Raw genomic sequence first — 24,432 nt, 5'->3', positions numbered from 1 at the left:
AATAAAATAAGCTGCTAAATGCCCTTAGACAATCAAGTAGGTCTGGTTTTCTGAAGACAAAATCAGGCACTTTGTCTCCCTCAATGTTTGCGTTTAAAAATCTGCAAATAAAACCTTTAGTTACGCATGTAAAATGTTAGTTTGGCAACAGTGGTAGAGCCCTCGTCATTCTGACTGGCATCTAAAGGCGAGGAGTGACATTTCCTCATCCATCCCAAACTCGCGCAAGCACCCCCAGGAAATCATGACGAGGTGCCGATGGGGGTCGCGTTCACGGAATTGCCGGCTGAGTACCAAGCTGCCGATGACAGCGTCTGGGATCAAACGCGGACCGACACGCATCACGCGATGCCTCACCTTCCAGAAAGGGATGTAGGAGATGAGTCACCTGGCTGTTACATTATTGGCTTGGCAGTGAACCACTTCAAATAATAAAAGTCTTATTTTAATTAATCATTTAGTAAATAAATAATGATGATCTCAAAATTGTACCAAAATCGAATGTAGGAAAAACACCTGTGCAAAAATACATATTTAAATATGTACACTTAACAAAATACGTATTCTGAAATAGGGATACTTCAATATTTGTATAATACAAGAAAAAAAACAAACATACAAAACACTTCTTGTGGCTACTGCCATCGATAGGGTCAGGAATAAGCGTTATAATATTATGCCATCGGTACATGGAACCCTTTTCAACCCACGGCTCTCAGACGCAAACCAAAAATACCCAGAATGCAAAGCACTGCACACCAGTGATGTGAGAACCTGCCTGTGGCAGGTACGAAGATTTCAGAGAACTCGTCTGGTGACGAAGGCTTTAGGAGAGATGCTCACAGGAAATAAATGACAGCAGTAAATACCTGCCCGCACGCTTCACACAGTGCCACTCTTTGGGGGCCGGGAGGGGCATTATCTATGTACATATAGTGGCATTTTGCTTTAGATCAATACTATTCACAGTATAGGGAGTCTCTCAGTTGACTGGTTGGTGGCGCTGGGAGAATATTTTGTCACGTCGAAGTTGATCTCCAGTCTCTCTGTATGTTTATCCCATGTTTCGAAAATTTCAGAATTACTGAACAAGGACTCTGCAATTAATTTGAACAACCTGTGTTAAAACTAGTCACAGAGCCTAATGAACAGAGAAGAGAAATTAGGTAAATCTCAAGATTCTGTGTAAGGTAATCGGTATCAAGTACATGCTGTGATGAAGTCCAAGTGGAAACAAGCCCAGGCTTTCATCCTGCGAGATTGACCTGTCAAGCAGGTAAGACCTCCTGTCCAGCATATCAGGAGATGCTCTCGATTACTTAAGGCTGACGTGCTTCTCTCCCCCTCTTTACGCGGGCTTTCTTCTTCACAGGGACAGGCATAGTGTAAACTAAACGCAGAGAACTGGCGGCACTCAGTAACCTCCCTTGCATAAACCAGTGATGAAAGTTTCAACCAAAAACACATTTCAATGGATCAACACGTCAGGACAGGAATCCTGAAAAAAAAGCAGGATGTAGGCACCCCTCAGCATCAACCTGCATCCCTCAGAGCATCCAGACTGTCCCCTGTGTCACACATCAAACTGACCAGCATCGTGCTGCTATGGGGAAAAAAATCTCTTTTTAAGATGAACCAGTGTATGGGGAATAATAGTAGCTTGTGCCCATTCTGGAACTGCACCCATCGTGAGGCTTTATTTTAGGCAGTCTGGGGTTTTAGTCGCAGTAGTTAAGCAGAGTCTGACCTGACGAATGCACAAACAGTGCACCTCCATCCACGACCGAGTCGCCCCCTAGTGCTTGGATGTAGGCACATCACTGCGAGAGGCAGCCCTTATCTGTACCTTAAGTCGAACATTGAATGGGCACAGGGACAACTCACGGCTGGCTTCTAATGCAGCACTGCAAAGGCCTGACCTCATCGGCAGCAGGGGGCGCCGCTCCGAACAGGATACCAGTGACTGTCCAGTTTCTCTCCACCCCTGAGGATCATGGGAAGCTGAAATTAACAGGTAAAAAGGCCCTGCGCAGTTCAGAGTGCGGAAGCTGGCACCGTCCTGCTTACATCATCGGGTTCGGCCAGGCAGGAAGCGAGGCCCTTCGTCAGGGACGTGCCTTCGGCTGCAAGAGACGGCAGACAACTGTCAGCACTGCTGAGAGCGCGACAAACTCACATTTTAACACTTAACACTTGCCCCTTATCTCATGGCCCTCAGCTCCTGCACTGACTGGGGATTAATGGAGACTAGCTCACACGCCTCCTCCATTCAATAAATCCACTTTGATGCAGGCTGTATGGAAGCTGCAAAATGTCGAGCAACCATTAGGTGTTGTTGTGGAGCTCCCTGCCAAATTTACACTCTCTGTTGCTTCTTGGCCAAATGCTACAGTTGGGTTGAGCCCTGACACTCCCATTCTTATATCAGCAATCAGTCGTTTTTATAACGCATGCCATTAAATGTTCCGGTTTGTGATCATAGGAGGCTGGAGGGCGCACACAGAGCCGCCGGACGTCACGCACCCTTTCCATACCTGTTGTATGAGTGAGCTGTTCGTCAGGCCCTGCGTCCCTGGGATACCACGGCCATGTTTGCCATGGATGTTGTTGATGGACAGCGACTTGGCCACCTTGGGTCTCCCTGGGCCGCTGTGGATACCACCAACGCTGGGGGGGCCCTTCCGCTTCCTACCCTCCGGCTGGCCGTCAGCGACGCCATGCGTGTGGCTGAAGCCTGTCTGCTGCTCCGAGGCCCCTTGGTGGACGAAGGGCCCAAGGGAGAGGGTGGAGTCACTGCTGTTCATCACCACGCTCATGCGCTTAATGGACTCGGCGGGGCTTCCCGATGTCGGGACCCTGCCAGGCTGCTCCTGCTTGAGACCAAGAGAGTTCATCCTGCTGGGGGCACTGTTGAACCCCAGACCGTGCATGCCGCTGAGCGAGGAAGAGGAGTAGCCAAGCGGCGGGTGGATGGCGCTCCCTGAACCACCCGAGGTCACGGCACAGTTCTTCTTGAAGGAGGAAGAGGGGGATGGCTCCGCAGGGTAGGGGGGGTGCGAGGGCAGAGGCGAGCTGTTCTTCCTCTTCTTGGCCGAGCCCCCCCCACCACCGGTGCTGTTACAGCCGCTGCCCAAGGACTCCTTGGACCTGAGGGACTTGCTGCTGGGTCTGGGCTTGGGGGGCCGTCCGGGCACGGTCGAGAAGACCGAAGGCATCTGGGGCGACGAAGACACTTGTCTAGGAGGTGCACTGTGGGCGGGGTGGTCTGCGGCGCTTGGGGGAGGCGTGCGGGCAGTTAGGGCTGTCCCATACGACGGCACGGATTTGTTGTCGAGCGACTGTGCGTAGAGGGGCGGGGACAGGCTGGCGGCTGGATAGGGGGTGTGGGACTGCAGCAGGGAGCTTGTGCTTGTCCTGTGCGCTGTGGTGGATGGTGAGCTCTCTGGGGCTGGGGGGATTTTCCTAGGAGAGGTGGGATGTGATTAAATGACTTTCATCGTTGCACACTTGCTTGGCCCACTGTTATAGTGGAATATGTCCATGCAGGTAAAACCAAATTTGAAAAGATGTGAAAGTGATAAAAGAAAAGCCTGCAATGTGTCTGGAGGTATACAAGTCCTCACTATGTCCAAACCCAGCAATGGCCACACACACCCACACAACCAACCATATCCACATACAGTCACACATATATACAGCCACCTTGCCATACCCATATATGACCTTAACCACACCCACACACCTTGGCATGCCCATATATGACCCTAACCACACCCACACACCTTGGCATGCCCATATATGACCCTAACCACACCCACACACCTTGGCATGCCCATATATGACCCTAACCACACCCACACACCTTGGCATGCCCATATATGACCCTAACCATACCCACACCGATGCAAATGAGCATCAGGCAGCCTGGAAGCATCCCCAAGTCCCAGAGAAGCCACTCACTTCCAGAGGTGGGAGTTGACATGTTTGTCCACCATGGTGCTGAAGGTGCTCCGAACTCGGTCCCATCGTCGGCCGAACACATAGCAGCCTCTCCCGAACAGTCGGCCATCAAAGGTGCAGTACTGTGGTGGGGAGGGGGGCACTGCATTGAGACACCTCCACAAAAATATGTCTCCCAAACCCCCAGTGACTCCTCACACTCAGTGGGGTTATACACAAGCTACCAAACCCATGACTCCAAAGCCCTAGACAAAAATACTCTATGACAATTTACACACAGACAGACAGAGACAGACAGAGACAGACAGAGACAGACAGACAGACAGAGACAGACAGACAGAGACAGACAGACAGAGACAGACAGAGACAGACAGAGACAGACAGAGACAGACAGAGACAGACAGAGACAGACACAAAAATAAATCAAATCATTTTGCTTTCAGAGGGCAGAGAACAACAGGCATCAGAAGTCAACACATCCCAAATGGCTGGCTGGGTCCTGAGGGACAGTGCAGGCCATGGGAGAGGCACACTCTCCTGAGACATTCAGCTAATGCTGTGCAGCTGCCAAATCGAGTAGCACAAGAGATATTGAGGCGCCGGAGAAGGGCAGCAAGGTGTAGGGGCGGCAGGGGAACTCACAGCTGCCGGCCGGGGGTGGTAACCCGAATAGTGGCAGTCCAGTTTCTCCAAGCCCTCTTCCCGCTCCTCGTTCTCGCCCTCGTCACTGGAGAGGTGGGACACCCCGTCAGCGATGCAGGTGGGCTGGTGCGGTGAGCACTGGGTCAGCCTGGGGTCTCCCTGAGAGCTTCCGACAGTGTGTGATGAGCCGCTGGTCAGCCTGCGGAGGGGAACGCAGTCAGAATGGGGAGGACCAGAGTCCCAGTGCCCAGCCAAGCGGGGGTGGTCATCATAGTGACCCCACTCTTATTTATAGGGGGTTGTATCATAATGGAAGGCAGGAACAGCAGTAGTAACTGCTATTGCTGGAAACGCCCTGAATTCACATGCAGCATCAGTTTATATGAATGAGTACAGAGTCAGTGGTCATGTGACCCCCCAGGAATATGAAGAATTCTGAGATGGGGCGTTAGTTAATAATCAGTTAACTTCTCTTGGTTATAACTAACTTATTACACACAACTGGGGCAGGATGGTGGCTCAGAACAGCTTCACCTACAAGGTAGGTGTTAAGGTTAGTGCTTGATATGGGTTAAGCTTTGTGTCTGTGTGCGCACACGCCCTGTGAGGGACTAGTCTCCCCAGGGTTCACAGGGCATTTGGCCTTACGCCAGATGACCCTCTGACTCTATGGAATAAAAGCCATTAGATCGACAGCTGCTTCATGCACATGTACAATTTTGACACTTTGAACCATAATATAATGACAGTAGTCTCTGTGACACTGCCTTTTTAAACACGTGCTGCTAGGTCGTTTTGCTGTATCTGAGGATCTGCTCATCCTCGTCCTTATGTCTAACACTGTGGCAGACACAGACATCAGAGCTGGCCTTCACGAGAGCCAGCCGCACCGCTTCACAGGAGCAGAACCACGCTCACAGCGACTCACCGCGGAAGACTGGGGTTGGGGGTCTTGGGCTCGCCGGTGCCCGGGGGAGCGGGGTGGTGCTCCAGGCCGGGCCGGGCGGGGGAGGGGTGAGGGTCCCTGAGGGGGGGCGTCTGCTGGGGGAGCTCTGAGCCACGCTGTAGCTCCCGGTCCCGGGCCTGGCTCTTATGCTCGGCCAGCAGGGCATCGAACCGCTTCCTCCTGCCTGGCACGGCCCTCCGCTGGCTTAAGGAATGTGTCTGTGGAGAAGACACCCCCTCAGCCTCACTCCCATGATGCACAGCAGCTGAGACACCCCCACTTCCATAGCACGAAACAGACTGGTGTTTTGTAGCAGAGGGCGCCCCCCCCCCCCCAACTGGAGACTGCAGTGTAACGCTGAGGGACCCACCTTGCATGTGAGAGACCTTGTGCATGGCTTTCGTGCTACTATGTCCAGGACTCCACAGTGGACATCTGGATTGAACTCTGCTGAGAAGGAAAACGGGAAGACGAGTCAAAGGCAGCCGCTGGGGGGGAAGGAGCCAAAGACATAAAAAGAACCTAAGAATGACAAGCTGATCAAGTGGGCTCACCAGGTACTCTCTTGTGCAGCTGTCTCCGGTTAGTGTCCTGCTTCCTATCTGCATGAAGGCCCTGGCCATTGAGCACTGGGCCCGGGCACGACAGGGGCGCCTTTGGTATGGAGGAGTAGTTAAGGCTGAGTTTCGTGGGGGGGCTCACAGTGACAGACAACGTGGAGCTGTGGGAGAGCTTCAGCGATGGCTCTGGCTTCTCCACTTTTGCGACTGGAGTCAACCTGTAGGGGGGCGATGGTGGGGGGCGGGTGGGGGGAAGGGGAGGGCAGACACCGTTCACTGACCAGATAATTCCACCCTTCACATTCCAATGGCGTTTCCTCCAACCAGTAAACGTGTGCCGTTTCTCACTACCAAGAACGCAAAGACCGTGCTTGTGGTCTTGGCAAGACCGGTCCTGCTAACTTGCCTCCCAAGAACTAAGTCGGGGCACAATGAATCATGGGATCATTCTCGTTCAGCAAGGATGCCACTGACACATCCTAGAAATTTGGGGTGAGGCAAGAACGATGTCCAAGAATTTTTACCACTGTCTGTACTTCTGTATTAGAACTGGTCCTTGGTAACGTACAATGGGTCCACAAGAACCCAAGTATGGGCAAGTATGCACATCGAGAAAGACCCATGTTTCTTCTAAGAATATTCTAGAACGTTCATGAGTCAATGATCAGCGGACACATTATGTTCCAAGTACGGTGTGCAGACACATGGTGAGGGAGAACGTTGGCTGCTTACGTTTTGTCAGGAAGCACCTTAAACGGAAACGGGGGCCTCCTATGCACCGCCATCTTCTCTTTGGCCACCTTGACGACTTTAGGTGGAGGCAGGGCGGCTCCGTTCCCAGAGGCAGGGCGTCCGCTGCCACCCCATCCCATCCCCGTGACGCTCTTCGGCAGGCCAGACAGCGGATAGGCCATGGAGGTCGTCATGGGCACTAAGGGAGGTTTACTGACCGAGCTGTGTCTTCTCTCTGTGGAGACGGCAAATGCTCATATGACAGTCGCTCCTCAGCTGGCAGATCTTATCAACCCATTCTGCTCCCTTACATACTTGCAGCACTCGTAGCAACCAAACAACCTTAGGAGACATAAAACCCTACATTTGTTTCATGACAAAACAAGCATCTTCATTACATTGTATTGCATTACATTATGGAATAATCTCTCTAACCTCTCCAACCTCCCACAGGCACGTTAGAACTCATTTTATCACGTCAGCCTGATTTGGAATGCCTCATGTTTATTATAATGCTATGCTATCTTGCAATAAATGTGTAATTTCAGAAAAGTGCTCCTCAAACTTGCAGCAATACAAGTTCTCCAACCAATTAGCATAGACTGTTATGTTCCACAACAGTATATTTACTGCATGATAGTTTTGGAAACTGAGCTATGTGGATTTGTACCTTTAAAATTGAACATGCATCAGGAAAAAGAACAACTGAAGCTAATATGAACTTCCTGGTTCTGCACATACAGACAGAAGCTTAGACAGCTTTTCAGTCTGCATGGGGATCAAGGTTCTGTCCCCATGTAATTACTGCCACGGATTCTCCTGGGAACCCGAATGATTACCTAGATTATTACAGAGAGACATAAGAGATTAAGAGATTGTGTCGAGGGACAAAAATACACACAACATGAGGCTTCGGTGTAAGCTGGGCTGCACCCTTTTGTATAAAGATCAGACTCATTTCAGCCTGGTGTGTTAGGCTGTGATGGTCCCGCCCCCCACCACATCTACAGTGTTATTTAATGAGTCAGTGATTGAGTCATACCACCTCTAAAGGCTTGCTGGAGTGTTTTGCAGGAACTGGAACCAAGCACTTTTGTCATGTTCACACCGCAGGAACTCGGCCCGATTACAGTTCCTCGGAGGCAGTTCCAGAAACCTCTTGGTACCCATTCCTGACTATTCTTTCAAAAACTTGCCAATTCCTCAACTGCAAGCATCAGCAGTAACTTGGAAGTTATGCAGAAGTGTAGAAAAAGGGAAATAGCAGAACAAAAATTGAGCAGACAAAACGATTTTTGCACCTCAATTACACTTAATGCGTCATTTAATACATTTTTGCTTGTCTCCATATTTCTGCATCAGAAAATTCGATAACCAATACTGTTTTTGCCAGCGGTGAAACTTCCCAGCTCCTATTAGCGGGATAATGTTACTTTTTTTTTTTTACTGTGGAAAACAAAAGACCGATATGAACATGTCAAGGGTCATACAAGTATAATTTAAATAAAGGTTGTGTCCCATTTTGATTGCGATCAATCCCCCAATAACTAGCAAAAAACTAACAAAACGACATATATCCTTCATTGTTCTAGCATGTCAGTGTAGTTTCTTTTGAATGAAATTATGTGTGAAGTTTGACCTACTTTTTGCATCTCCTATGCTTATTTAGCATAATGGTTCCAGTTCCTGTGGTGTGGTGCGAAAGCGACCCAGGAGCTACAAATGTTCCAGGCTGAGAGATCAGGGACTTGTAAACTGGGACCGGGCTCCGTGACTTCAGTGTGAAAGCACCTTAAGAGGACTCTGCTGCAAAACCCAGCACAGCAGGAGCTTCTGACCCAAGTCACAGAGGCTGAAACCACCGGGAAAGCAGCTCAGATACCTGTAAGAGCCTGAGAATCATCCTAGAATGTGTCAGATGCACTGAACCCTACACAACAGCAAACATGCGATTTCTGTGATCTGAGTTTTTAAAGGAGAAAATCTGTTATATTTGACTGAAGGACACATTAAAGCAGAGTAAGGTAAAACAATTCAGCAGCCAACCTGAAGAGAAGGGATGTGTGTAATGAAGACGGGCGGTGACTGCCGTGATATGGGGGGGGGGGGGGGGGGAGGGGGGGTTCCAGACATGGTGAGAAAATCCTCCAGACAGGGACCCTGTTTTCCACCCATAAAGGAAAGCGTATCTGTGATACACACCGGGCTGACCACTGACAAATGCGAGCGCGCACTCACACTCACACACACACACACACACACACACACACACACACACACACACACACACACACACAGTCTGGAGGCCTGCCTTTCTAACGAACAATTTCTTAAAAGGTGAAACCAAAGGTGAAAAGCTAAGGAGTCTAAACATCCCCCCCCCCTTCACCCCCACCACGGCCACCGCACTCTTTGTTTGCATGTGGCTGCCCCCCCGCCTGCTTGGTGTACCTCCGTCGAGCTCCTAAAGACAGTCAGCAAACCAGCGGCAGAAAATGTAAAAAAGTAGAGGCGAGATTCCGGAAGGCTCCGGCGGTCCGCACGCACATTTACCAGATCAGGGCCCGGGAGGGCGGCAGACAGCTTCTCCGTCGGCTTTGCACAGGGCCGCCATCCAAACAGGCCGTGTTATAGAAAAAATTAAAAATAAAGAAAAATCGGCGGCAGGTGGGGGGGGGGATACTCAGCAGCACGAGAGAAAGGAAAACAGAGCTGAGGTCTAACCGTCGATCTGTGGCGGCGATGTCAGCCTTCCGAAAACGCAGCACAGTTCTGGGCGTCCGGCCAAAAGCTGCTGCTTGGGGAGGAACTGTGGCTGTACAAGGCCCCCGCCCACGGCGCAGCGTCTCTGAAAGCCCCCCTCCCCACGTCTAGCACCCTCCTCGCCCCCCCCCCCCCCGCTTGCTAAGGCTCAGAAGCTGCACACAGCTCCCAGTTCAGCATGTGGGCCCCTGCTGCTGGGTAACCGGGCAGGCCCCTCGAGTGACCACCCCCCTCTTCTCTGAAGGGACTGGCCAGGGAGTAACCAGCAGGTTACTCATAAAATAGAGAATGCAATTTGTGATAGTTTTTAGGGGAAATGTGAGATCAGAGCTGGTGGATAATTCAGAGAGATCAGTCAAGGAAACTGGTTGAAAGTGATATTAAGATGGCACCTGCAATGCTGTGGGTCACCACTGAGGAACAGCACACAACTTGCATGCCACACAAAGCTACCACTTACCCTGACCCTAAACCCTAACCTAAACCCGAATCTAAACCCTAACCTAAACCCGAATCTAAACCCTGACCCAAACCCTGACCCTAAACCCAAATCTAAACCCTGACCTAGTACAGGGTCATGGAGAGGCCTGCAGCCTGTCCAGACAGCAAAAAGCACAAGGCCCAGGGCATTCACACACTTTGGCCAATTCAGGGTAGCCATTTTCACTGAAACAGCTGGAGGAAACCCAAAAGGCACTGGGAGATCACGCAAAAGGCCACACACAGACACACACACACAAGGTGGTCTTCCTATCTAAATGGGGACCGTCCATTCATTTCTATGGGAAAAACCCTAATCCAATCACGACACCCTTAAGCCCTACCCAGCCCTAACCTTAACCATAAGCAACCAACCAAAATACAAGACTTTTGCCACTTTTACTTTTTTGATTGCATTCTCAGATTTTTATGAAATTGAAGTTATCCAAATGGGGACCTGAAGAAGTGTCCCCAAAAGTAAGGAAGTTACAAGTTTCATCGCACTTTGGGGACATTTTGGTCCCCAAGTGTGATCCATGCAAACCCCCCACAGACACACACACACACACACACAGACACACACACGCACACCTCGATCCTCAACCCCAGATTCCGCTAGTTTAACAACTGACCGGTTCGTGACAGGCTGCCCCAGGTCGCAGAGAGACAAGGTGATAGGATAGAAATGTAATGAAAGCAGGCAGCGTACGAATATCACTCATGTATTATTTAATGGCACTCAGGAAGGAGCAGCTCTGGACAAAATTCCATTGCTAAAAATGAATTTAATTAGGGTGTAGGTGTACATGCCGACCACCCAACAGGACCACAGGTATCTCACCCCTGTGCAATTAACCAAACATTTCTCCTTGCAAATCGACACTGCCATGATCGTGCCGCTCAAAGGCAATAAACATTAACCATGGAAAAAAGTACTTCATTAAAGACAACAGTCACTGTAAAGAGGTGGGGATGGTGTGTGGGTTAGGACATTGTGCCTGTGATCAGAAGGTCGGTGGTTCAAATCCCATGAGTGGCAGAGTGATGTCACTGTAGGACCCCTGAGCAAGGACCTTAACCCCAATTGCTGATACTGCTTTTTCAAGGTGAAGGTTGCTTTGGATATAAGTGTCAGCTAATCGTATAGTCAGTCACTGATATGAGGTTTGGTCAGTTCCACGGCAGCCGCGCACATTAGGTGCTGGGTTTGAATCCCACCCCGTCTCTGCCTCCGATGACTATAGCTGCAAACACACACCTTGAGGTGGTCATGCTTGGAGAGAATCCATGTCGCTTTAGCAATACGGGTCCCTGAGGTAAACTTTTCTGTTTGTTCCGATCCCACCTGCTGTCCAGGACTGGCGGACATAAATACGATGACGGGTTGGTCAGCAGGACTAGTTATGCAGTTACCAGCACGCTGTCCACCGCACTGCACTTTAAAGAAAATGCAAGGTGCACAATTTAAACCAGCATGTTTTAACATTTTGCGTGTGTAAATATCCCACTTGTGAGCGCAAAAGTGAAACTCACAAGCACAAAAAAAAATTGTGTGAGCGTGTGTCACAACATCACGCTTTTTTCCTTTTCAAATGTTTTTTTCCTTCTTGAATTGACAGACATCCACATACAAGTGGATCATCAGGCTGCTCTTTCTCAAGTGACATTTTTGCAATTCAGTTTTGATATGGGGGTGCTTTTGACAGAGAGGGGCGGGATCATGGCCGTTTGTCAGCGAATGCTATTGGCTGATGGCTCCTGGTTTTGTGATTCACAGACTGCTTGCACTTATGTGTTGAATTCCTTTTTGTCCAGACGCCATTTGAAGTATACAGCTACCGTCAGCCCCACATTTGAACCCCTCTGGGGTTTGCCCTGCTCACTATTATGCTGTACTGGAGAGTTGTTTGTGGAAAATGGATGTTTCAACACATTCACACTAATTTTGAATTGACGTCAGCAGTGTCACAAACAGAACTTTTTACCTCCCCCTGGTGGCTGTTATAAATACAGAAAACATTGAAGGTTATAGGAGGTTACAGCTACTGATCTGGCAGTACTGATCTGGGAAAATGCCCCAGGTAGGCAGGCAGGCCTCATCCAGGCAGGCCTCATCCAAGCAGGCCTCATCCAGGCAGACCACGCGCAGGCAGGCCTCATCCAGGCAGGCAGGCAGGCTACATCCAGGCAGATCCCATGTCTCTCTGTAGCTGAATAGCTACAGGTACCACTTCCACAAAGCTCCAATACAGACATTAAAACCAACTGCTGCATGGTTAATCTATTGTCTCAGCAAGTGCATTTCTTCTATATCCATCCATCCATCACCCTTGTCAGGGTCGCAGCAGCCCAAAGCACACAGCGATGGGATCCCGACATTCACATTTATAAGGCTAGATTACATACAGATGCTTTCCCTCGGCTCAGCATTGCATATCCCATCTGAGGATTTGAACACTTTCACACAGCAGCAATTCTTTAAATCACTACGCCATCTTGCATCTTGCAGTTCTGTTTAAATTCACATTCAGAAATGAGAACCCAAAGACAGGAGCGACATGCAGAGGTCACAGGGCCCCTGATGGTATACCCCGACGGCACCGGAACATTCAAAGCCGATATTCAGAACCTCTAACCGACGTGATCTTGACGGTTACTTCGCGTTTTTTCTGTTAATACTTAACAAAAATCTGTTAATACTTTCCCCAGTGTGCTGTCATGTGACTCCGCCCCACCCAGTCTGCGACATGGAAACAGCATGGAGGCGAACTCAAACACCAAGCCGACTGAGCAAGTCCAGCAGCTTATGCCAAAGAAAAATGCCGCGCCCGTCGTTTGGTCACGTTGCGGCTTTAATGAAGACACCAATGAACAAAAAGAGGTCAAATGTACTGCGGAAAAACAGTTTCAGCTAAAAAAGGCAACACTATTACTCGGTTTCATCACTAGAAATATTTACAAGCGTAAACTGCTTATAGTGATCACAGTTATAGTGATCAACCATTTTGCCTTGCGGTAACCCATCTACTTTGGGTTAGTTACCTGAGGCTAATGCTGCGTGCAAAGAAAACATTACGGGAAAAAGAAAGACATTTTCTCTATGACAATTAAAGACTCAAAGTTTATGATAAAATGCCAAAAAACGAACCACCAAGATGAAGCAGTAAAGCTACAATAATCTATATTTTATATACAGTACTATACTGTATTATAGGGTATTTGAATTATACACAGTTTAAAATTTAATTTGTGCAGTAATGTCATTTGAAAAGTTTTCGAAACAGCTGTACTGTATTTCGAAAGTCAATACAATTCTGTAAATAGCAATGCTGTCTTTTATTATCATATGTTCATGTAATAAATATACAAATGTCAATTAGATGGTATGTGCCTGAGGTATATGGAAAAAGGGAAGAAAAAAAAAAACGGTTTTAATGATCGTCCAATCATAGTGCTCAATTTCACCCAGACAGATGTGATCACTATAAATTGTAATTTATTTTGTTTGCAAGAAATGTAAACTAATTTATAGTTTTAGGGAACTTGCTTTACACATCAAAACTAAAATGTGACCTTTTTCGTAAGACATTTGTGATTTGATTTCAGTTATTTGAAACATTCAATAAATGACCATAAATGGTTAAACTATTTGCGTTTCCTTCAATTATTTTAAAATCAAAAAGATATACAGTCTGTCATTAGAAAGTATATCCCAGCCTTAACATATTTACAGTACAATCCTTGCCAGTGAAATATGAGGGCAACAAAAAAATATATAAAAATAATCATTCATTGAATGTAATCGAGGAAAAATGTTCAGTTAATCATGATATTGATTTAAGGTCATATCGCCCAGCCCTACAACAAAGGCAGAATGCTAACCTGAGCGGCCCCCGACAGACCTGCCCCCCATTCACCCCACCGGCCATCTACATCCATCATACAAAGTGCAAGTCACAGAAGCGCAGTGCTCAGATACAGCACTGCAGAGTATCAGGGTTCCCAGTCACGAACACATGGAGCAACAGGGCCCAGTTACAGAACTGCAGAATCCAAACCAAAAAAGTGGGAATACTCAGTCAGGGAAGGGGAGGGCAGTGACGGACGGGAGGAGCGGCAGGGCACAGTGACGGACGGGTGGAGCGGCGGGGCACAGTGACGGACGGGTGGAGCGGCGGGGCACAGTGACGGACGGGTGGAGCGGCGGGGCACAGTGACGGACGGGTGGAGCGGCGGGGCACAGTGACGGACGGGAGGAGCGGCGTGGCACAGTGACGGACGGGAGGAGCGGCGTGGCACAGTGATGGACGGGAGGAGCGGCGTGGCACAGTGACGGACGGGTGGAGCGGCGTGGCACAGTGACGGACGGGTGGAGCGGCGTGGCACAGTGACGGACGGGAGGAGCGGCGGGGCACAGTGACGGACGGGAGGAGCGGCGTGGCACAGTGACGGACGGGAGGAGCGGCGTGGCACAGTGACGGACGGGTGGAGCGGCGTCTCACAGTGACGGACGGGTGGAGCGGCGAGGCACAGTGACGGACGGGAGGAGCGGCGGGGCAGCCACAGTGTCCTGATTTATTTAGGACAGCCCCTATCACATAGGATAGGGTCAGACATGGGAAACCACAGAGAGCACAGCCACACACATCCCCACAGAAGAGAACCGGCACCTGCGTAAGGATGGGCCTGGACCCGACACCCTTGCTCCAATGAGCTGTGACTGCCCAGGGAGACCCATCGCGCAGCAGCCAGCTTGCCTGCGCAGTCCCTCCTGAATCTGCAGGCCCACGGCGGGAATCCTGTGCACATCCGTACTTGTCATGGAGCATCAGGTCTGTCCCTTTACTCCCCCCCCACCCCAGAATATGTGAGGTTCTGGCTAGCATCCTGATTAATGATCTGATCACATTTGGGGTACCTGGCGACACCCCGGGTGGTGATGTAACCCTGCCTGGAATGCACCTGCAAACTGCAAGGCTGCCGTCTGCTGGCAACGCCCTCCTGATCATCGCCGCGAGCCCACAAACGGAGTATCAACCATACCGATATTAAACAGCCAGCAGCGAGGATTACAAGGCTGCGATTACAAATGCGACCACTGTACTGGCACCCTTATCCGGCAATTGCAGGCTAAGGGATAGTATAAACTCAAGGTCGTAACAGCAGGCAAATTAGGTATCCAGGAGGTTGCAGAGTTAAATCCCTCAACCATAATCATATAGCTGCAGCTGACTGATTTTAAGCCAGTTTGCTTCAGTGAATTTGTAAGTACTGAGTAAGTGTGAGAACAGACTGGCATTGCAGGATTCTTTCAGATAAAACCACTGCTTAAGCAAAGGTGATGTGAGAATACACAGGACTAACAAGAGACAGCTGTGCCGGGTAGCAGGTCACCCGTATGACCAGTGAGTAGGGGAGCCTATCAGGACCTCTCCTGACTAGCACTGGGGCTCTGGGAGGGCTGAAGGGAGAATAATCCGAGCCCGTGTTAGGGGAGCCCATGGAGGACCATCTCCCCGTCATTGCCACACTTCCATTGCTCAGCTCTTATCACGTCACCGCTCACTTGGGCCACGCAGATGGCCAGAGTCATTCCCGGCATGAGAGAGCTTGAAACCAGCACCCAACCAGAGTCTTTGAACTCCGACCATCTGGAGCCCCCTAGTGGACGTGAACACAGAGCTTCACTTAATCCCCCAGACATTCCCAGCCATGTTGCCCTTAATGGGGCACAAACACTCACCATAATGTGCTTGGAAGGCCTGCGGCTTGACCACCTGACCACAGTGGCTGCACATCACCAGGAAGAAGTCGTCCTGCGCCGGGTATTGGCCAAATATGGGCATGTCTGCAGCAAGATGGGGTAAAACAGACATGAGAAGGTGGATGTGCAGGGTAGCATTGAGCCCCTGCAGCTGGAGAGCCCTGCTACGCTGGGCGATACATTGAATTTTAATCATACATTCGAAACATACAAAATGGCTTCATAATTCATCATTACATCAAGTTTATTTATTATAAATAGGACAACATAGTTTGCTATAAAATGGCAGGATGAATGCATCGGCCGGCACCAGGACCGGTAAGGTGGCACGTGTGGGCGGGCGGGCGGCACCAGGACCGGCAAGGTGGCACATGCCGGCGGGTGGTGCCAGGACCGGTAAGGTGGCACATGCCGGCGGGTGGTGCCAGGACCGGTAAGGTGGCAGGTGCGGGCGGGCAGGCGGCACCAGGACCGGCAAGGTGGCACATGCCGGCGGGTGGTGCCAGGACCGGTAAGGTGGCAGGTGCGGGCGGGCGGGCGGCACCAGGACCGGTAAGGTGGCAGGTACGGGCATGCGCACGGGCGGCACTCATATGTAGTCAATTCGTTATTTTTTTTTGATACAGCAGAGGAACAAGACAGCAGTAAAATAATATAACGTCCTTTGAATATGAGCATTTAACTGAACAATCTAATTGTTAAATGCTTGAAATATTTGTTTAAATTCCAGGGACTTTGATAGTCAATTCGTATTTTTTGTAAGAATTTTTTTTTGTTTATATCTTATGTGATATTATGTGAAGCAGAGACGTTATGTTTCCCAGTTGAGAAAACTAATGATGAAAATAAATAAAAGCATAATTCATTCTGATTTTCTGTCCTAACAAAAAATAGTCATAACCCAGATACTTGCTGATTATTGATACAGTGGTACAGCCATATCGCCCAGCCGTGCTAGGCTGAGACCGGGCAGGAGCACAGGCTGGCCGTCACTGACCACAAGCAGGTCTGCCAGCAGCAGGTCCTAGTGAGAGGGCCAGCCCAGCCCCAACGAGAAGACACTAAGCTCCATCTTCAGTGTTGTGACATCACAGGGACAGCGCAAAGGAGGCCCCGCCCCCCCAGCGCCTGATACGAGGACCAGCGGACCCGGCCCACCTATAAACACTCTGCAGGTGAACAACCCCGCAAGCAAGCATCCATAGCCCAGGGAGAACCCGACACATGGGTCAAGCCAGAAGAGTGGCTCTACAGAGAACTACACCCACAGCAAAAAAGGTTACTGGGGGAGGAAGGAATTCTGGGAGATCGGCAACTGCCTCACTCTGGAGAAACCTTACGCAAAACAGCTTCAATTCCAATGGTTGACAGGGAGGTGACTGGGCAGACCAGAGGGGGAGGGTTAATTTTGTAGTATTTAAAGTTTATAGAAGAATCTACAAGCATCAGTGCTTATTTCCATATCAGAGATGATCATACCTTGGTCTTCAGGTACTTGCTAAGATCAGTCGATCAATAGAGCAAACATGGAGTGTGTGCCCAAACACACACTGTATGGTCTGAACCCACTACTTGTAGTCTTGACAAAAGTTAGGCCTAAAAATAACGCAGCCACCCACAGGCCTCCCCTTTCCCCATGGAGCTGCAAGACGTGACCCAGCGGGACGGCATTGCGAATCCCCAGAGCCACCCTCCCCGTTAGCGGCTGTCAGCGAGCTTCGGCATCCGACAGAAACCGAGCTGCAGAGGGTTTGTTCGGTGAAGCTTCACAGACAAACCAGTAACCAACGAGAATCACAGACGTTTCATAATGGCTACAGCCCAGAACACAGACCTCCCGTAAATCTGTCATCATTCTGAGATTTGTCATTCTGCTTACCTCCCGCCAGCCTGTTTTTATTCCTCACCAGCAGCCAGGGGGCGCCATTTTATTTAAAAATAAACTTCCCACTAAACACAATCTTTTTTCCCCCCAACTTGCTAAAGGATCAATGACAAATTAGTTATGACATCATTAGGTAGCAAGCACTGATCTGGTGGCAAATACTCCCACTCGTGACCAGAGCGTTTAAACACCAGAGGCGAAATTTTGGAACTTAACAACTTTTGTGAAGAAAAGAGTGTACAGACTGACATATAAGCATCATTTAGAGCACTCTAAAAGCAATCACACCAAATATGTAACTTCCGAAAAGCACCATCTGACCAAGTGGGTAGCAAGCAGAGGCACAGAAGACCCGGGACAGGATGCCAGTCCATCACGGGGCACAGAGGTCCGGGACGGGATGCCAGTCCATCACGGGGCACAGAGGACCCGGGACGGGATGCCAGTCCATCACGGGGCACAGAGGACCCGGGATGGGATTGAAATTCTTCTGCCAAACTCTCCAGCTCAAAGTCTTGCATCCTAGATGAAATCCGGACCCATCCGACGGCGAGTCATGAAAAAAACTACCTCTGATTGCAGAAGATTCCCATGATGCCCAGACTTAGCATTCCAAAGCAAAAATAAAGGTCTGACCGAGAGCATTAGAACAAAGGTAACGCCGGAAACCCCCAAGCTTCACAGGAGACGTGGGAGAACAGCAACTTCTCCTCAGGCCCAGGTTTCCACGGCACATCCGACCCAGGCCCGGCCTCGACATGCATGCTGGCTCATCGCTTACTGATGCAGACGTTCCATTAGCTAAGCGCCCAGACAAGCTGGACAGCCTCGCACCAACAATCTCTTAATGACAGATATCAGACTGATGTAACAAAAATATAGCAATATTATTTTGCACAAATGGCTCAAATGCACTATTTCCAACCTTTTCCCTCAGAAGCATTAAACAGAATACTGATCCCATTGTACTAAAGCGTAACGTATGAGGTCACGGCCTTGTTGGCCCTTATGCTGTTTGCCCCACAGCAGAAATACCCCAAGAACCTACAGAACCAACTGTGTAGCTGAGTTGGAGCTAATGGACATGTGGTGTCTTAGTATGAGGTCAGATATACATTATAAAGTATATAAAAACAGCATGAAATGGTCAAATGTGTGAACAATTTGCATGTTAATATGTATATTAAAATTCAAAACTAGATTACTTATGAAAATTAGTAAAAACTGTGTTCACCAGTGCTTACCTAACACAAGGGTGCAGTGAACCTGCAATCTATCCCCGTCCATCACAGAACACGGGGCTGGGGTACACCCTGGACGGGATGCCAGTCCATCACAGGGCACGGGGCTGGGGTACACCCTGGACGGGATGCCAGTCCATCACAGGGTACGGGGCTGGGGTACACCCTGGACGGGATGCCAGTCCATCACAGGGCACGGGGCTGGGGTACACCCTGGACGGGATGCCAGTCCATCACAGGGCACGGGGCTGGGGTACACCCTGGACGGGATGCCAGTCCATCACAGGGTACGGGGCTGGGGTACACCCTGGACGGGATGCCAGTCCATCACAGGGCACGGGGCTGGGGTACACCCTGGACGGGATGCCAGTCCATCACAGGGCACGGGGCTGGGGTACACCCTGGACGGGATGCCAGTTCATCACAGGGCACGGGGCTGGGGTACACCCTGGACGGGATGCCAGTTCATCACAGAAAACGGGACTGGGGTACACCCTGGACGGGATGCCAGTCCATCACAGAAAACGGGACTGGGGTACACCCTGGACGGGATGCCAGTCCATCACAGGGCACGGGACTGGGGTACACCCTGGACGGGATGCCAGTCCATCACAGGGCACGGGGCTGGGGTACACCCTGGACGGGATGCCAGTCCATCACAAGGCACGGGACTGGGGTACACCCTGGATGGGATGCCAGTCCATCACAGGGCACGGGACTGGGGTACACCCTGCATGGGCTGACAGTGTGCCCACTTACACACTATGAGAAACACACATTAACCTAACTACATGACTTTGGACTGCAGGAGGACATGCACACAGACTGAGCTTTCGGTGGGAAACAAAGCCGCAGGTCACCGAGGACACAGACCATCCACACAAACATCATATTTCTCAGATTCCAAGTGTTACTTAAAACCCCCCAATCATTACATAACTTTTCTGGAAAATTGATATGGCGGTAATTTGATACAGATTTCTATTCCTGGTCCATCTACACTAGATACTCATATACTCACACACCAGCTCAACTTTACACTCCTGATTCAACACATTAACAACAAACATCACCACTGAATAAATTCTGCTCATTTACTTTATTTCTTTGGCAAAAAAAATCTTCAATATAATCACACTATCCATTTTTTAATCACATCCTCGAAATTAAGTACATGTACTGCCAAAGGATTTACTCCTAAACCTAAAATTGTTTGGCTACGTCAACAAAAATAACTGACAGAAGATGACACCTCAGTAACTTAGAAGCCAGTTATGTCACAAAAAGATCTTTTCCAGCTATGACACCAGAAAGGACGGTTAGTGTAAATCATCACTAAAATGTATGAGATTTAAAACAATAACAGGAATAAATCAATAAATGTCCTTCATGACAAGCTCCGAAGTCTGCTGTTAACTTCACCCTATAGTCTCCTCCCCTGCTTGACGGCAGAAAGCATAACAGTTACTACCTGCAGCCGCTCAACACTCCAATGAACGACAGCAACTTCTAATCCCAAAGAGTAAAACTTCGGTCCCGTGGGGTCCAATTGAGGCTCCTGCTGTTCTCAGACCCCTTCACCTCACGGTAATCAAATGCACTTGCTTTAAAAGGAGATGAGAGTTCTGCCCGTGCGTTTAAGTCTATGCAAACCACCAAAATAAAAAAGGTATCTCTGAGTAAAAAAAAAGCCACTCACCGTCTCTGCAGAGCCTCATGGCTTCTCGATTTTTCCCGAACTCTTTCAAACTTTCTTCCGATTCCGCACCTAAACAAGCGATCGCATACAGTCAGATAAATAGTTACACTTGCGCGCTGGTGTGGCTGCTTAGCTACCAGCGGCGATCTCACACCGACGAAGCCCCCTCCCGCGACAACTGCGCGCAATCTGAAAAGCTTCCTTTCACCGGGATCGCCACCGAAAGCTTTTATTGCCCTCGCGAACGAGGAGACGCACCGTCGTTCCCGTGGAGTTTCGCGACATCCAGCCAGTCGCTCCAAGGCTGTCCCAGCACGATTTCTGGACTGGGTAGAGATCTGCGCTCCCCTACAGTCGCCATTGCTGTAGAGGCTTCTCCCTGCTGGATGTGCCGCTGTTGCTGCTTTGGCTGCCTGGCCGCTCTGCGCTGCTCCTTTCTGACGTCACAATCGGCCCTTTCCGACATTCTTTCCGCTACAATGTAACGAGACGGCAGTCAGCGCTCCAGAATCAGAATCAGAATGGAGTTTATTGCCAAGTAGGTTCACACACACAAGGAATTTGCTTTGGTAGTTGGTGCCAGACATTGAGAGATAAAGGTGCTTAACGAGGATCCCTCATTAATCCGTGTCTACCCGCCTTCGGACACGGCTCCTTATGCATAAGCACTCAGTCCAGAGGGCTGTCATATTAGGGGGGCCTCCCGTATTTGGAACGATACGATTGAGGAGAAATGTCACTGCGATCCCCGACACACAGACGCCGAGCGTCCCCATCGCAGAGATTAAACTTTAAGGGGGAACAAATAACTTTGCCGAATTGTGCGAGGAATACAAGCAGCCTGATCTGTTTAAGTTTAAAAAGTGTGCTGTGGGGGGAAATCCCGCTATTTAACTAGTAACTAATTTCACGATCTTTCACATAAGACACAGTAACTGCCAAATAATGCAAGTTCGCTCTCATCTGAAACATTTCCGTTGAGGTAGTGTTTAAAAGCCATGTTAAAGGCACGTGGCAGTTAGTAAAAAGAAGGAACTGTCAGGAAGGCATTTGCACCTTTCAGTTTTGTCTATCACTGCGCAGACAAAATAATTTCATTTGGTCAACATTTCTGGTCAGAAAGGCAAACACAGGAAGCAAAACAGTCACTGAACTAACATTTGTGGTGGACAACTGACTCAGAAATTATCATTTAAAAATATATATTAGAAATGGTATTGGAAGTTAGAAATCATGTTTGATTACCATTTCAAAGGCCCCCAAAAGGGCTGCAGACTCCTGCCTGCCGTCAGCTGCTCCAAAGCTAAAACTAGCTCAGAGTCCTGATCTGTAATGTGTGCCGGAGCTCATAGCCCACCAGCTACTGAAGGTACTCATGATAAAGAGTTTTATGCATCGAGTTACATAATATCCAATTATGGGTGAATGAGACTCCATTTTACTATGATAAGTAAAATAACTTGTGAAACACTAAGCTTATCATTTACCATAGCGTTTACATATAATACCCAATATGCAGATATCAATATTCAGACTGGTTTGAAAAATATCTATTTTGGCACATCTGTGTTAGCTAAATGGGTAGATGAATAATAGATAATGATGCTTTATCAAAATCTGTTTGGAATGAGCCCTGTGATTCTCCGGGTATGTTAAAAATAAAAACACGAAATGTCTGTGACCCTATGCGCGCATCTGTGACCCTATGCGCGCGTCTGTGACCCTATGTGCGTATGTGTGCCAGTGTTTTTGTGTCTCCCAAACCGGATGGGTGGTTTATGGTAATGGGCAAACATTGGGATTGCATAAATGCCAAATATAGGTCAATGATATGAATTAAGTTCTCATATCTAACAGGGTTCGTGAGGAGGCCCTGTCAGGAGACTCAGACCCAGCTGTGATGTTCAAGCCCCACAGAAAGCATCACCTGGCCCATACCTTCCCAAATATGAAACAAGAAAGCCTATTCGTCAGATTAGCTCCACTTCATCAGTGTGACTGCTCCGAGTCTCCTGTGCCAATTAAAAGGCAGAATCTGAAAGAGATTAATATTAATTTTGCTAACAATAATAGTAACACACATCTTTTGGCAATACCCACCTGATAATAAAACACTGCTCATTCTGACAACACACCTTTAACTTTTTTAGCTGTAAATTTAGACTGTATAGTATGATCCTCCAGCAGTTCTAAATTTAAGAAATGCTATGCCTGGCTGAGAACCGCAAGCCATGTTAATTTACAATAATGTAAATCTCACACATTATTTAAAATTCTCACCTCAGTCAAATCATTGCATGTAAAGAGTTTAGATACTGTGGATCTTGTATTACAAACTGACACGTTCAGTTTAAAAACACAATGCTTACAATCCAATTTCTTACAAATCACCTATAATGTAATGTAAAGAGATGTGCCACCAGAACACACACATTTCTACACTCTTCCATTAAAGGCGATATATCTGCTAACTTACCAAGATGAGTTACATACTAACATCTTATGATATCTGAACACACCTGCAAGACAAAAATGAATTTGATACTGTAAAAACAATGGAATAAGAATATATGAAATGACACTTTATTTATACTTTTTGTCATAAGTAAATCTGTGAGATCAAATTATAAAAAACTATTTTTTAGCATTTTATGATGCAGATAATGTGCTTGCAGGGTGTTTTATGTCAGAAATATAACGCAATACTAATATAAAGTTGAGCCATGCAATATTGTATAACACAGGCCCATCCATGAAATAATTATTTACATGAACATTATATGTCACACAAAATCTATACTTCAAAACAGTGGTCGCTATGCAGTGCCGCACTGTTATTCTCACAACAAGTATATTCCTACTGCTCTATTTTTTGTGAGATAGATGCTGAATTTCCATTTCCTTTAGATCATTCTGAGCAACTAATAATAGATTCATTCTTACATGCATAATACTATACTAGAATTGTCTTATCGGACTCCTAATAGTTAACCCGTGCAAGTACCAAATCACTCAAGCAAATGTAATGACAGCTGTATAATTCTCTCTTCTATAAAAATGGGATTTGTGGTTTGACGTTTTGATGGAAGGATATAATTTAGAATTTTCCAAGTAGTGGCATAGAAAAACATAGGCCTACTAACACAACAGGCACTTATCGCGGTGTTAGAATTCAGTGCGGTCAGCACACGAAATTTAAAGTCGATCAATACCTACATTTTAGTGAGAACCACTCACACAAGTACATTCTATATAATTAAACACCTGTCACCTTCTTCCACAAAACTTCAGGTTTTCCACTCAACACCACCGCATACCTTCAGTTGTTGAACTTACGCTTGTTTAGGTTTCGCTTTCTTTCTCATTTGTTGGGCAACGCAGTTCTGTTAATGTCAGTACCCACAATACAGTGTCTCCGATGTATACTTACGGTAAACGACATCAGTAATCACGATGCCATACAATTAGTGGCTAGGCTGAAGACAATCATGTTGACGAGCAATACAACTATATTAGTTCATTGTCATTCCAAGGGAAAAAGAAATTTAAAGTGGGTCCCTAAACACAATAATTAAGAACTACAAGCGCAACCCAACTTTTTCCCTTACCTGATTATAAAATGCCGAAAAATACAAATATAGTCCTTGGCAGACCGCAATCCGACGACCGCAGGTTATATTAAATGGATGCGATCGTCAAAAAAATCGCGATTGCACTGCTCACTGACTGTGGAGGTCCTGACCAGGTGCTTCCATCTCTG

The 24,432-nt window shown here is 48.3% G+C and overlaps 1 protein-coding gene across 4 annotated transcripts; it reads right to left on the bottom strand.

Annotated features, from left to right (window-relative positions):
- Positions 1-429: 429 nt before the first annotated feature.
- On the bottom strand, positions 430-24,432 carry LOC125747252 (ataxin-7). 4 transcript variants are annotated; one of them, XM_049022228.1, is made up of 15 exons: positions 24,281-24,432; positions 23,149-23,191; positions 22,611-22,707; positions 20,931-21,146; positions 20,673-20,741; positions 15,827-15,931; positions 6,841-7,075; positions 6,103-6,326; positions 5,919-5,998; positions 5,531-5,766; positions 4,603-4,801; positions 3,961-4,082; positions 2,535-3,462; positions 2,068-2,123; positions 430-1,984 (listed from the first exon to the last, which is right to left on the bottom strand). In XM_049022228.1, exons 4-14 carry the CDS (start codon positions 21,136-21,138, stop codon positions 2,106-2,108), a joined length of 2,424 nt encoding a protein of 807 aa, XP_048878185.1. In that variant the 5' UTR covers positions 21,139-21,146; positions 22,611-22,707; positions 23,149-23,191; positions 24,281-24,432; the 3' UTR covers positions 430-1,984; positions 2,068-2,105. The 4 variants fall into 4 exon arrangements, with proteins under 4 accessions (XP_048878185.1, XP_048878184.1, XP_048878187.1 ...); XM_049022227.1 differs by having other exon boundaries at positions 430-2,123; XM_049022230.1 differs by having other exon boundaries at positions 430-2,123; positions 5,919-5,995.

Source organism: Brienomyrus brachyistius, chromosome 8, assembly GCF_023856365.1.
Source record: "Brienomyrus brachyistius isolate T26 chromosome 8, BBRACH_0.4, whole genome shotgun sequence".
NCBI lineage: Eukaryota > Metazoa > Chordata > Actinopteri > Osteoglossiformes > Mormyridae > Brienomyrus > Brienomyrus brachyistius.
This window is presented reverse-complemented; position numbering and strand designations above follow the sequence as displayed.